At 33.8% G+C, this 14878-nt stretch overlaps 1 protein-coding gene across 1 annotated transcript in view; it reads left to right on the forward strand.

Annotated features, from left to right (window-relative positions):
* Nucleotides 1-12015, forward strand: part of TBCA (tubulin folding cofactor A) — a 75690-nt gene extending 63675 nt beyond the window's left edge. Inside the window, exons 3-4 of the mRNA XM_038532487.1 lie at nt 9446-9532; nt 11738-12015. Of these exons, the coding sequence (XP_038388415.1) occupies nt 9446-9532; nt 11738-11818 (168 nt within the window). The 3' untranslated portion in view covers nt 11819-12015. The remainder of the gene's footprint in view (nt 1-9445; nt 9533-11737) is intronic.
* The last annotated feature ends 2863 nt before the right edge of the window (nt 12016-14878 follow it).

Raw genomic sequence — 14878 nt, forward strand, 5'->3', positions numbered from 1 at the left:
TTAGATTTATACCTGATTATTTCATTTTCTTTGAAGATGTTGTAAATGGTATTGTTTCTTTCTTTTTTTTTTTTTTTCTTTTAATGGTACTGTTTCTAGTTTTGGTTTCCACACATATATATTTTGCTGTTAGATACAGAAGTGCATTTAGTTTTTTGTGTGTTGGTCTTGTAACCATTTGGGACCTTGTTGAACTCTCTAGTTTCTAAGAGCTTTTGTAGATTCCTTCTGGTTTTCTACCTAGACAATCCTGTCATTTGTGAATAGAGACAGTTTTATTTCTTTTCAACCTGTATGTCTTATTTCTTTTTCTTAGTTGATTGCTCTGGCTAAGACTTACTTAACTTACTGTGTTGAATAAGAGTGGTGAGAGTGAACATCTCACCTCTTCCTAATCTTAGGTAGCAATCTTTTATCATTAAGTATAATTATAATGTTAGTACATTTTTGATAAATAGTGTTTTTCAAGTTGAGAAAGTTCTGTATTCCTAATTTGCTGAGCATTTTTGTCATGAATGGATACTTAGGGTTTTGTCACATGCTTTTCCTATCTCATTTGATAAGACCATGTGAATTTTCTTTTTTGGGCTCTTGATAATTGTGGATTACATAGACTGACTTTTAATTGTTGAACTAGCCTTGTTTTATACCTGCTTGTTCACTTGATTGTAGTGTATAATTCTTTTCATACATGCTGGATTCAATTTACTAAGACTTTGTTGAGGATTTTGCATCTAAGTAGTTTTCTTTTATATGGTCTTTGTCTAGCTCCTCTCATAAAATTAATTGGAAATGTTCCCTCTTCTCTTTTCTTAAAGGATTTGTGTAAAAGTAGTTTCAACTCTTCTTAAAATATTTGATAAACTTGTCCAGTGGAACCATCAAGACTCGGGGAGGTCTATTTTATCATCTTTTTAATTACAAATTCAAGTCCTTTCATGATTATACACAACTATTCAGGTTATCTTTTGAGTTTTGATGCTTTGTAGTTTTCAAGAAATTGTTTCATTTCTTCTTCATGGATTCTTTGAATCCATGAGCATTATGAACAGTATTATAAAATTGTTTATGGTATTTTTTTCCCTTGCAGTTTGCTCATATTTTTGTTGAGAACTTTTGCATCCATGTTCATCAGGGATATTGGTGTGTAATTCTCCTTTTTAGTCGGGTCTCTGTCTGGTTTTGGAATCTAGGTAGTCCTGGTGTTATAGAATAAGTTTAGAAGTTCTCTTTCCATTTCTATTTTTTGGAACAGTTTTAGAAGAATAGGTATTAATTCTTCTTTTAATGTTTTGTAGAATTCCTCTGAGAAGCCATCTAGTCCTGGACTCTTGTTTGTTGGGAGAGTTGTGATTACTGACTTAGTTTCTTTGCTGTTTATGAGTCTGTTCAAATTTTCCATTTCTTCCTGTTTCAGTTTTGGTACTTTATATGTTTCTAGGAATTTATCCATTTCTTCCAAGTTGCCCAATTTGTTGGCATATAATTGCTTATAATATTTTCTTGTCATTGTATTTCTACAGTGTTGGGTTACAGTCTCACCTCTCTCATTCATGATTTTGTTTGGGTCCTTTCTCTCTTCTTTTTGGTAAGTCCAGCTAAGGGTTTATCAATTTTGTTAATTCTTTCAAAGAACCATCTCCTAATGTCATTGATCTTTTCTACCATTTTTTATATCTATATAATTTATTTCTGCTCTAATTTTTATTATTTCCCTTATTCTACTGGTTTTTGGCTTTATTTGCTGTTCTTTTTCCAGCTCTTTTAGTTGTAAGCTAGGTCGTGTATGAGAGACTATTCTTGCTTCTTGAGAAAGGCCTTTTTTGCTTTAGATTTCCTCTTACGACTATCTTTGCTGCATCCTGAAAGTTTCGGACTTTGAATTTCTTTACGTTTTCATTTACTTCTGTGTATTTTTAAATTTCTTCTTTAATTTCATTGTTAACCTATTTATTCTTTAGTAGGATGTTCTTTAACTTCCATATATATGTAGTCATTCATAATTTTTCCTTGTGGTTGACTTCAAATTTCATAGTATTTTGGTCTGAAAATATGCATGGTATGATCTCAGTCTTTTTGTACTGGTTGAGGCCTGATTTATGACCCAGTATGTGATATATTCTGCAGAATGTTCATGTACACTAGAAAAGAATGTGTCTTCTGCTGCTTTAGTATGAAATGCTCTGAATGTATCTGTTAAGTCCATCTGGTCCAATATGTCATTCAAAGCCACTGTTTCCTTGTTGATCATCTGCTTAGATAATCTGTCCATTGATGTGAGTGTGGTGTTAAAGTCCCCATTATTATCAATGAGTTTAAGTTTGTTATAAATTGATTTATATATTTGGCTGCTCCCAAGTTGGAGGCATAAATATTTACACTTGTTAGATCTTTATTATGGTACAATACTCTTCATCATTCTTAGTACAGTCTTTCATTTAATATCTAGTTTGAAATAAGGATGGCTACTCCAGCTTTCTTTTGATGTCCATTAGCGTGATAGATGGTTCTCTTCCCCTCACTTCCAATCTGGAAATGTCTTTGGGTCTAAAATGACGCTCTTGTTAGCAGCATTTTCATGAGTCTTGGGTTTTTTTTTTTTAATCCATTCTGATACCCTGTGTCTTTTGATTAAGGCATTTAATTTAGTCCATTTACATTCAAAGTAATTAGTGCTAGATATGAATTTAGTGCCATTTAGCACCTATACAGTTGCTATTCCTGTCCCAAAGGGTCTCCTTTAATGTTTCTTACAGAGCTGGTTTAGTGTTTGTGAACTCTTTTAGTTTTTGCCTCTCTTGGAAGCTGTTTATCTCTCCTCCTATTCTGAATGACACCCTTGCTGGATAAAGTATTTTTGGCTGCATATATTTCCCATTAAGCACATTGAATATATCATGCCACTCTCTCTGGCTTGCCAAATTTCTGTGGACAGGTCTGCCGCTAACCTATGTCTACCCTTGTAAGTGAAGGACCTTTTGTCCCTAGCTGCTTTCAGAATTCTCTCTTTATCTTTGTATTTTAAGGTTTCACTATAATATGTTTTGGTGTTGACTTGTCTTTGTTGATTTTGAGAAAAGTTCTCTGTGCCTCTTGGACTTGAACACCTGTTTCCTTCTCCAGATTAGGGAAGTTCTTAGCTATAATTTGTTCAAATACACCTTCTGCTCCTTTTTCTCACTCTTCCTCTTCTGAGACTCTTATGAGACTCTTATGACATGGCTATTACTGTGCTTTGTGGAATCACTGAGTTCCTTAAGTCTGTATTTGTGATCTAATAGTTTTCTTTCCCTCTTCTTTTCAGTTTCATTATTTTGCATAATTTTGTCTTTTGCATCACCTGTTCCTTCCCTTGCTTCTTGCATCCTCATTGTGATTAAATCCAATACGTTTTGCATCTCAGTGAAGCATTTTTTATTTTAGCCTCACTCGTTTTTAGGTCTTTTATCTCTGTAGCCAGGGCTTCTCTGGTGAGTTCTATGCTTCTCTCAAGGCCAGCTAGTATTCTTATGATTCTTATTCCAAATTCTTGTTCAGATATATTGCTTATGGCTGTTTGGAACAAATCCCTGGCAGTAATTTCTTCCTAATCTTTCTTTTTGGGAGAATTCTTCCATTTTGTTATTGTGTCTAGGTTTGTGTCTTTTATGTGTTCTGAAAACTTGTTATGTTTCCTGCTCCTAAGAGTAATGCTGTATTAAGGAGGAGTCCTGGATTGTCCAGGGCCTGGCACTTTGGAAGTGTTTCTGGTGTATGCTGTGTGTACTCTGCTGTTGTTTGGTTGCTCTTTTCCACAGGCCAGGCCTCTACAGGGTTCCTCCTTGCTTACAGTGTAGAGTATTTGGACCTTTAACTAGGTGTGCTTTGATTTGTTTGTTAAAATAAGCCTGCCATGTTCTCTCCCTCTAATTGTGCAGATCATTCTCTCAATCCCCAGATTGATTTCCTGTATTCAAAATTATTTGATGTTGATCTAGCTGTGTTCAAGGGCAAGGAAGTCCCCCCACTGCTTCACCATCATAACTCTATTCTCTATTTTTTTTCCTCTGATGGTTGCAAGATCTGTAGAGGTAAGATTTTTTTTTTTTAATGATATTAGTGATTTGTGCCTTCTCACTTTGTCAGTCTTTCTAGAGATTTTTCAGTTTTTTAAAAATTCAGCTGTTTCACTGATTTTTCCCTGTTATTGATTTCTGATCTTATTTTTATTACTCTCTTTTTTGGGGTTCATTTTGCTCTTCTTTTTCTGGGTTCCTAAAGTAAGAATTTAGATTTTTATTTTTTAAAGATTTTATTTATATGACAGAGAATACAAGCAGGTAGAGTTGGAGGCAGAGGGAGAGGGAGAAGCAGGGTCCTTGCAGAGCAGAGTGTCCAATATGTGAGGCTCCATCCCAGGACGCTGGTATCATGACCTGAGCCAGAGGCACTTAACCAACTGAGCCATCCACACACCCCAAGAACTTAGATTTTTAAATTGAGATCTTTGTTCTTTCCTAACATAAGGATTTATTGCTATAAGTTTCCCTCTCAGCACAGCTTTAACTGAATCCTACATTTGACATACTTTCGTTCTCATTTATTTGTATATTTTTCTGTTTCTTTTGAAACATTCTTATTAACACATAGGTTATTTACAAGCATGTTTATTTCTAAGTGGTTTGAAGATTTTCCTGCTGTATTTTTGTTATTGATTTCTACTTTTATTTCATTTTAGTCCTACATGCATTATGTATTATTTCAATTCTTTTATTAAATATTTAAATTTGGGGATCCCTGGGTGGCGCAGCGGTTTGGCGCCTGCCTTTGGCCCAGGGCGCGATCCTGGAGACCCGGGATCGAATCCCACGTCGGGCTCCCGGTGCATGGAGCCTGCTTCTCCCTCTGCCTGTGTCTCTGCCTCTCTCTCTCTCTCTCTCTGTGACTATCATAAATAAATAAAAATTTAAAAAAAATTAAAAATAAAAAATAAATAAATATTTAAATTTGTTGAGATTTCTTTTGTTTTGTTGTTGTTTGACCCAGCCTATATATACTGCAGTGAATGTGTCTTTTCTTTATTCTATTTAAGATTTATATATTTATTTGAGAGAGAGTAATAAGCACACACATGCACAGGTTGGGGAGGGGGCAAAGGATGAGACACAAGCTGACTCCACACTGAGTATGGAGCCTAACCCGGGGCTCAGTCCCACAACCCATGAGATCATGACCTGAGTGGAAGCCAAGAGTCAGATGCTTAACCAACTGAGGCACCTAGGTACTCCTCCAGTGATGGTTTCATGGGTGCTTGAAAAATATTTGTATTTTGCTTTCTTAGGTAGAATGTTCTGTAAATGTCCATTAGATCTTATTGGTTGATGGGATTATTCAGATCTTTTATATCTTTGCTAATTTTTTTTGTTTGTTACTTCTACCCATTGCTGAGAGTGAGGTATTGAAATCCCCAGCTCTGTGTGGTTTTATCTCTCTTTTTTTAGCTTTATCAGTTTTTGCATTACATATTTTGAAGCTTTCTTGTTTAGTGCATATACATTTAGGGATCACCATGTTTTTTCTTGGTGAATTGATCATTTATTATGTAGCATTCTTCTTGATCTCTGATAATTTTTTTTTGCCCTGAAGTCTATCCAATATTAATATAGTCACTTTTTTTAATGTTTGGATGATACATCTTTTTCCATCCTTTTATTTTCATCTCTCTGTTTCATCTTGGTTTTTTTTTGTTTTTGTTTTTGTTTTTATTTATTTATGATAGTCACAGAGATAGAGGCAGAGACATAGGCAGAGGGAGAAGCAGGCTCCATGAACCGGGAGCCCGACGTGGGATTCGATCCCGGGTCTCCAGGATCGCACCCTGGGCCAAAGGCAGGTGCCAAACCGCTGCGCCACCCAGGGATCCCTGTTTCATCTTGTTTGAATTCAGTTTCTTGCAGGCAGCATATAGTTGAATCCAATATATGAATCTCTGTCTTTAAGCTGATGGATTTAGACCATTTATACTTAAAGTGATTATTGACATCTCAGGACTTAAGGGTTCAGACTTTTTCTTTCTTGGAATTCATTATATATCTTTAATCATTCAGCAATAACCACAAAACAGAAGTCAAATTCCTTCTGTCATTCCTTCCTTCCTTTCTCTCTTCCTTCCATCCATCCTTCCAGAGCTTCTCATAACATGAAAACTAGGTCCTGAGAGAAGGATTTCCCAGAAGTATTTCAGGAGGCCCCATGTGGAAGCTGTAAGACTTCTTAAGACTTAGCCTCAGGTATTAAGTTCTATAAAGCCACTTCTACCACGTTCTATTGGTCACCGGCCCAACCCAAATGTAGTGTGGGAGGTGACTGCACAAGAGCAGGATCATTGGAGGCCTTAGAGCATGGTTACCACTATCACTCTTCCACATGCTACAGTTGAAATCAAAGTCATGGGCTATAACTCAGGTCCTATCAACTAGTTAGTCATTCTGACTCAACTTTCTTATTTGTAAATTGAGGAGGCTGCACTAGATGACCACTTAGGTCCCTTCTGACTCCATGATTCTTCATTTGTTTTTGTTTTTTTTAATATTTATTTATTCATGAGAGACAAACACAGAGAGAGAGAGAGAGAGAGAGAGAGAGAGAGAGGCAGAGACATAGAGAAGCAGGCTCTTCACAGGGAGCCTGATATGGGACTCAGTCTCCAGACTGGGATCACAACCTGAGCTGAAGGCAGGAGCTCAACCTCTGAGCCACCCAGGCGTCCCTTCATACGGAATTCTTAACATGTTTAATAGCATATTACAATTTTACCTATGCGTAAAAGGAGACTTAACCATTATTATAGTAATCTCTGAACTACTATAAAACTTAGTTTGGCAAACTAATGCAGTTACCATTGATTCTAGAGGCAGCCAGTATCCAATATTAGAATGCCTAGAGATTATTTTAGGTACTAATCAGCTTTGATTGAATGGATCATTAAAGAAGCTAGAAATCTTATCTCAATTGAGCAATAGCAAAACAACTTGACATTGGCCAGATTATTTCACGGAACTCTTCTTTCTGAAAAATGAAAAAAAGCCCAATTGGGGCTATTCCCTTCCGACTTATATACATTTGATTATGAAGGAAATTGATCAGATTTTAGTTTAGTAATTATTCATAGTTAAAATCTGAATCTTGCTAAGCTTTCCCCAAACTTCTGTTTTACCTGAATAATCACCTCCCCCCATCATTAACTTGTTTTAAAAACAGTAAGACATGAGTAGGACCACATTCTTATATGTTACCTAAGATTCCTTGTATTTCCCAATCTATGCCAAGATCCTAACTTAAACTCAGTTTTATCACAGTCAGCATTAGAATAAACTAAGAGTTTATTCAGGTATTTTAAAAAGAGGCCCCATTCATTTGAGTGACTCTTTCCCAAGGGGAACACTTTGGAAGATAATAGTCATTTAGTTTAGTTCAGGTATTTTGAGGGGTTTCTTTACTATATATAATCTTAACACCTTATATATGATCTCTTAAAATTATTCTTGACAGTTGTAATTCATTGATACAAGGTAAAATATATGATTTATGGCCTTGATAAAGATGTGGTTTATGGATTCCACATCATAGGCATCAATGTACTGTATACCTTTGGCTCCCAGTGGCATAATCGTCTTGAAGCTGTTGTCAAGTGTTTATTTTCATGTATATGCTTCTATGCTGGAATGGAGGATAGAAACCTTTTATTCATTTTGTATCCCCTGTACCTGGCATCCTAGATACACAGTAAGATTATTGAATGAATTGGGGTTGATATACGGGAGAGACTGATCTTTGGCCCTAGTTACATCATAGTCCTGTTTTGATAGATTAAATGAGGATTATTGTTCCATAATAAAGGATAGAGTAATAATGAATAGAAGTTATTTTGGGCATTATTGCTTTAAGTTCATTTCATTGACAATACTAAAGCTTTCAAAAAACTTTTTACACGTATACATTTTGACTTAGCGAGCTTTTGATCTTAACCCTTTATATTCGTTTCATCTTGTTTAATTCCTAGAAGCTATTCTCAAGGGAGGTTCATAAGGAAGAAATATGAATCATGTATCCAATGAAATGTGCCTATCACTGATTTTTCACAATTATTTAGACTAATCAGATACATAAAAATAATTTAGTTGCAGTGATTAAATATCTAGATATAATATGATTAGTAGTGAGTGAAGTCACGTGATCCTGTGTCTAAAGTTTTCAACCAGTGTTTGTTAGTGAAAGAGGTTTTCACCTGAGAAAATAGATATGGCTGGAGAGCATCCTTCTATCTTATGATTCTGATTTTTGTTTATAGTGTGAGCTGTGACAAAACTATTAGGGAAAGGAAGAAGATACTGGGACTTACTAAAGCTCCTAATAAAATATGATTACCATTAAGTTACGTCTTTCCTTTTTGTTTTATATGAGCTAGGTAATAAAGCTTATTAGTAAAAGTTTGGGATTTGTACCCATTTAACCAAAGGTATTTGACCAAACACTGTTTTTTGGAGATAAATGTTTAAATGATCTTTGTGTCTCTGAGAATAGTTTAAGGAGATAAAGCTTAGAAAAAAGACTTATTTGAGGGACTTCTGGCACTAATTTATTTACCCTCCTACTGATTGGGTTCTCAGTGATAGATTTGATATTTTACAGTTCAGCTTTGAATGATGTATGTTAAGTCCAGAAATACCCTCCAGAATAAATATTCTTGTGTTTAATTCTGTTGTGTCTGTCTTCAGGAGGAATAGGCAAGGTTCAGATTCAGAGGGGTGCCAGGTTGGTAATTTGGCTCAAACTGCATGGGGAGAATAATCTCTCTCCTAAAATGAAGCACAAGGATAAGTAATAACTTTTTATGCATGATAAGCATCAAAAATATGAACCTGCTGGTCTTTGCTTTTCATTTTTCTTTACCTCTGTCTTTCAGTGAGAACCTCCTGCAGTGTGCACACGATGTGATCAATAACTCAATAACTTTTTTCATGCAGTAATTATCTCCATGTGATATTATCTGAACACTGTTTTTCTTTATTACTCAGAAGATGCAGGAGATATTTATATAACCAGCTGATCCCATTTTGGATAAAGGTGCTTTGTGACAGCAGGAAAAATAGGTTATTTTAAATAGCCTTTTTAAATAAATGCTCTATGAAAAGCTTTTCCAGTTAATTTTCACTTAGCATGAGAAGGTGATTACCAAATGATCTAAAACTTGTACTTTTGAATATTTTATGGTGTGATAGTCATTCTGCCTAACTTCTAATAATCACAATTTAACATAGTGAACTATTTTTTTTAAATATTGAACTATTTAACTTACCCATAATTTTTTCTGATTCTTTTAAATCATATTAGATATTTACAGAGTTGTGAGCTAAACACATAAGTTCTACTATCTCTGCTTGTCTCACAGAGATTTTCATTATAGGCAGAGATACTGCAGGAGTCCCGGATGATGATCCCAGATTGCCAGCGCAGGTTGGAAGCTGCATATACTGATCTTCTGCAGTTATTAGTAAGTAAATACTTTTCTGTCTTCTGTTTAAATTTTTTTTCAGTCTAATACATGGAAGGCCAAAATCTTAAGTATTCAACACTATAAACTATGTTAGAGGCATACTTTGTTCACTTGCCCTGTGTACCAGATATTTTAAAATAATTAATAGAGATTAAATTGTGTTTTAAGTTACGCCTCCAGTAGAAGTACTATATATAGCATGTTTATTATATTTATTTAAACTTAGTTAATTAAATATATTTGAGTTACTATGGTAGATATTCAGAGCACTAACATTGTCCAGCAATATCTTGAAATATTTAGTGTTCATACATAAAGATCTTTTTTTGGTACATTAAAGATAAGTAGACTATTTAAAATTTTAAAAAGATCCAAATGTTTCAAATGAATTTGGGCCCTTATGAAAAGGATCTGGAATGCTTTTAGAGTCCAACATTAATCATTTTGAGAGGGGAAAAAAAAAAGCCTTGTAATATAAGCAGTCTTTTCATATTAACTTATAGCTGGATAACAGTGTTATCATACCTGCTAATAATATAAATGCCTTGTGATACAGTGACAGAATCATTTTATAAAAGATTCTAAGAATAATTAAAAGTAGTCTTACTTCTTTCATAATGGAAATAACTGCATAATACTATATCCGAGCCAGTTGTTACTGCTGTTTGATGATGATTTGATGAATTCTAACCTTTCCTTTACTAATCTCATTTCATGCTTCTGTTTTGAACTAATATTAACTAGCTACATAGCTGTCTTGTGATTCATAGTTGTGCCTTATATAACAAAAATATTGTGAGGCTTTCTCAGGATGATCATATGTATTCTTTGAAAAAGAATGACATTTGTTTTCCCACAAAAATAATATTAGGACTAAATCTGTAAGAAAGGAAAAAGAGAAATGTTTAACATTTACTTTAATTAGACACAGAACTCCATATTTATCTATAGGAACCTTTTATTTTATTTTTTAAGTTTTTATTTATTCATTCATGAGAGACACAGAGAGAGGCAGAGACACAGGCAGAGGGAGAAGCAGGCTCCCTGCAGGGAGCCCGACAGGGGACCAGATCCCTGGTCTCCAGGATCACGCCCCCGGGCTACAGGCGGCGCTAAACCACTGCGCCACTGCGCCACCCGGACTTCCCTATAGGAACCTTTTAAAGTCAAGATAACTCTCCTTAACAGCCAAAAATAAAGCTGTGGTTTTGAAATAAAATATAGATGAAAGAAGGAAATAATTACGACATTAAAATATTCCCTGAGACAAAAGCACCATTTTTCTTTCCTGACAATTTAAATGCTTTTTTTCTCTCATGAATCTAGTAGCTAAAAAGTAATAGAAATTGCTTGAAAAAAATAATACTGTCTTTGGATGATATATTTTGTGTGTAAGGATGTATTCAATATTTCTACCCTCAAAGAGCTTATATTTACTAACAAAGACATAATATAGAGGTTTAAGAAATTTTTGCCTATAATCTAAGTTAAGCAAATTCTTACTCCTTTTGCTTTAAATTTTCATATTAAATAAATACTCATACCTTATTCCCTCTGCTCTGTAACTTAGATGGTATTATTTCATTTATCCCTTAGCATAATAATAGTAAGACCTTTATGTATGAAAAAGCAAGGAAAAACTCAGTCTTTAAATGTCAAAAAATGTTTTAGTATTTTGTTTCCTTGTAGTACAGTACATAATATTAATAAGCAGACAGTTCATTTTTCTAATTCAAAGATGATACTTATCTCTGGTGTGACACCACTAACCTTCTTTGTCATTTTGGGTAGTTGGAGGATTATTTTGGTCTGAATGTTGTTATATATGTAGCATTTTAGTAAAGCATCATTTTTTAATTTTTAGTCCATTAATAATACTTTTTGATTGGTGACATATTGACAGAATGAGAATAAAATTTTTTGAGGTTTTTATGTAGTTATTTAATGCCAAAAGCTTTAGATGACCCTGTTTTTCACTTACTGTGAGAATGCTATACAGTGAAACAACAAAACCTGTTATTTCTTCTTTTACCTGTAAAGAAAGAACAGAAATATGGGAAATCTGTGAAATTACATAATATTTAGATGAGGTTTGGAATCCTTTTTGAGCTATTTATTTTTTTGATGGTTTGTAATAATCTGAGTAAAAAAGCACTGAAGTTTGAGAAGGATAAGTCTAATTTTTATTATATTTCATTTCAGGAGAGTGAAAAAGACTTGGAAGAAGCTGAGGAATATAAGGAAGCACGTTTAGTATTGGATTCAGTGAAGTTAGAAGCCTGAAGTTTTGCCGTGCAGGGTGTTTTTTCATTAAATCCTGAGATCCATTCCACAATTCATTATTTTTGACCACTGCTATATGTTCAAGTAGTATAAGAATGTGATTCTTTTTATGCAGTTGCATATATTTTTCTTTGCCTAATTTAATGTGTCAAATAAATGAGTTCGTCTAATAAAATTGTTTCATACTTTATAAAATATCTTATATTAACTTTTTATCATTAAATCATAGACATTTTTGACAGAATTTAAATCTGTTAGGTTCTCTTTGAAATCTAGATATTTTGATTCCTAACTGTAGATTGAATTAAAAATATGATACCTTCATTTTTTAGGTAAAAATCCAAATTTTGAAGTTTATTCTGAAACAGCTCCTTCAAAAGAAAGGAAGAACATTTCTTGAGATAAGACCTCACATATTTATCCCTTCACAGTGAAAGTCTAGCATTTCCATTACTGTTAATTAATGGAGACATTTAAATCTTTTTGCAGAAAGATTTATATGAAAAACACCAACGATTTAGATCTTCAAATAAGATTCTTACGAACAAAGAATTCAATTGTATTTTAAAGGAATAATAATAGTATACTGGGAAATATTTAACAGGTCTTCAAAATGGAAAGAGAACCTCTTACTTCTGGGGTATAAATACCCCTGCTGTGACTGATTTCAAGCTGCTACCATGACATCACTGAACACAAGGCTGGGAAGAGCCAGCTCCAGCATACACCATAGCCAAACCTGGATTTTGATTGACTGGAAAAGATTCTCGTTTTATCACAAAGTTTTTCTAGTACAGTTGTAAACCAATTAATTACCTAATCATTTGAGTTTATTTTCTAAAATGCATGTCAACTCCTTTAGTTTTCTTCTATTTCTTGAAAATGTGTGTGAGCCTTATATCACCAGCCTACCATGAGCAGCAATGGAATGAACTAAAATACTAATAATAGCTTTTAAGCTTTAAAACTCATTATTGAAAAAATAACAAAATCGAAATTTTTTCCGATTACATAAGATACATATGTATATGTGTAAGGTAATTTGCCTGATTTTGGAAGTCGCTAATGATGACTAGAAACCATAACACTTAGTGAATCTGTCAAAAAGATCAGAGAAGAGAAAAATAATATATTCTTACCTGCTATTATTTCTAAAGGGTACTCTGTTTTAAAGAATATAATCCATCATTTTTTAAATCTTTATACAAGCAGAACATTACTTCATCAGAGAATAACATTAGAAGCACTTCTACATTGAAATGTCATTATCTTAAAACATATTACATGCCATTTTTAAAGTATATGAGGTGGGGAGGGGAAGAGTGAGGAAATAACGTAATTACAATGTGAAACTTTATACTACAGCTTGCTTAATATTAAGGATTTGAGTAGCAGGAGAATTAAAATTCTAGATTATGTTGTGGTTGGATTAAACAACAGAATAGGTTGGCTTCTTCGGGGGTGAGGGAGTGCAGTTTAGTTTTCCAAGTAAGGTATCATTTAAAGAAAGTTACATTTTTTTAAAATGTAAAAAATCTCATTTCAAATTTTTGCCAAATACATAAATATCATATATATTCAAAGCAAAAAATACTGGTTCCCTCAGAAAAAAAGTAAATCTGAAAGGGAAATTTTACAGCCAGAATCCAAATCTTGGTTGCTGAAAAAATTTTCTTGTCCGAAGGCCTAAGGAATTAACAAGGTAGATGAAAGTAATACATCTTTAGAGAATTTCTATCTCAATTATAGATTTCATACTGGATCTCTCTCCAGACATTGATGAGAAGCAGCAAGAAGCTTAAGATTCTGTGAAGGGGCTTATTCCTGAAAGTTTTTGACACGTTCCACTTATGTTTTCATGGCCATCAAAATGCATAGTAACAGTTGTAATTCATCCAGTGTTAACTTGTTTTTAAGCTTTTAGTTGAAACCTTGCATCTGTAGGATAATAGGTAGAAATTCCCAAAAGTAATGTTATGTTGCCTTTTACTCTCCAATATCTGATCCCCAACCTACATATAGCAGTTGCTCAGTAGACATTTGTAGAATAAGTGAAAAGCAAGAGGTAAAAAACCTCTGGAGTGAGGAAAAGAATGCTATGAAGGATATCATCACATCACATACTTAATACAGTGCTTTTCAAACTATTTTTACTGCCAACCTCAAGAAGAAATTTTCTGTTGTGACCCAGTACATATTTATGGAGGTCTATATACACCTAAAGAATAGACATCTTCAATATGTACAATTTCTCAGTTGTTTCTATTTTGTTAATGATTATGACCACCTGCTATTGGGTTGTGAATAACACTACCTTAATACAATAATATAAAATGATTCTAAGAATTGTCTCTTTGTCTCTCTTCTCTTTCCCTATAGTCTACAACATATATAAACTTAGGTATCAGGACAGTTGTTTGTGTGAATATGTGCAGTTATACACATTGCAGATGTAAAGTGTCATTGTAACATGTTATCATTTTAAGATTTGTTAGGTGCCCTTAGTCTTGCACAGACTGAAAATGGCTAATGGCTTTCGCCGAGTAAATAGGAAGACAAGGGACAGAATCAAGCAGTAAACCTAACTTTTCCATATTTTTCTGCATAGCAAAGGGCACATAATTTCTAAGTAACTAAGAATGTGCATAGGATAAAGAAGTAGAAACATAACAAGTGGAATGAGTTAAAGTAACCAAATCCAATGCCATTAAGAGCATTTCCAAGTTCTAACATTTTCACTTGGACATTATTGGCTAATGAAGATTCAGTACTAAATGAGAGTACTCCCCCAAAGTCCTCGACAGGAGCTTTGTGGCTGGGCTTTTGGGACATTTACATTTTGGATGAATGTTAACATTTCAAGAACTAGGCTGTCCTTTCATATTTTTACCATATCCTATTTTGTACTGTATTTTGTGCCATAAGTTATGTAAACAGTTCCTTGGGAAGGAATGGAACTTGTGACAAGGTAAAAAAAAAAAAAAAAAAAAAAAAAAAAAACGCTAAAATAAGCATGTATTTATTCTATGAGGCATGAAAACTGGCTAAAGAATATATTTT

Source organism: Canis lupus, chromosome 3 (genome assembly GCF_011100685.1).
Source record: "Canis lupus familiaris isolate Mischka breed German Shepherd chromosome 3, alternate assembly UU_Cfam_GSD_1.0, whole genome shotgun sequence".
Taxonomy (NCBI): Eukaryota; Metazoa; Chordata; class Mammalia; order Carnivora; family Canidae; genus Canis; species Canis lupus.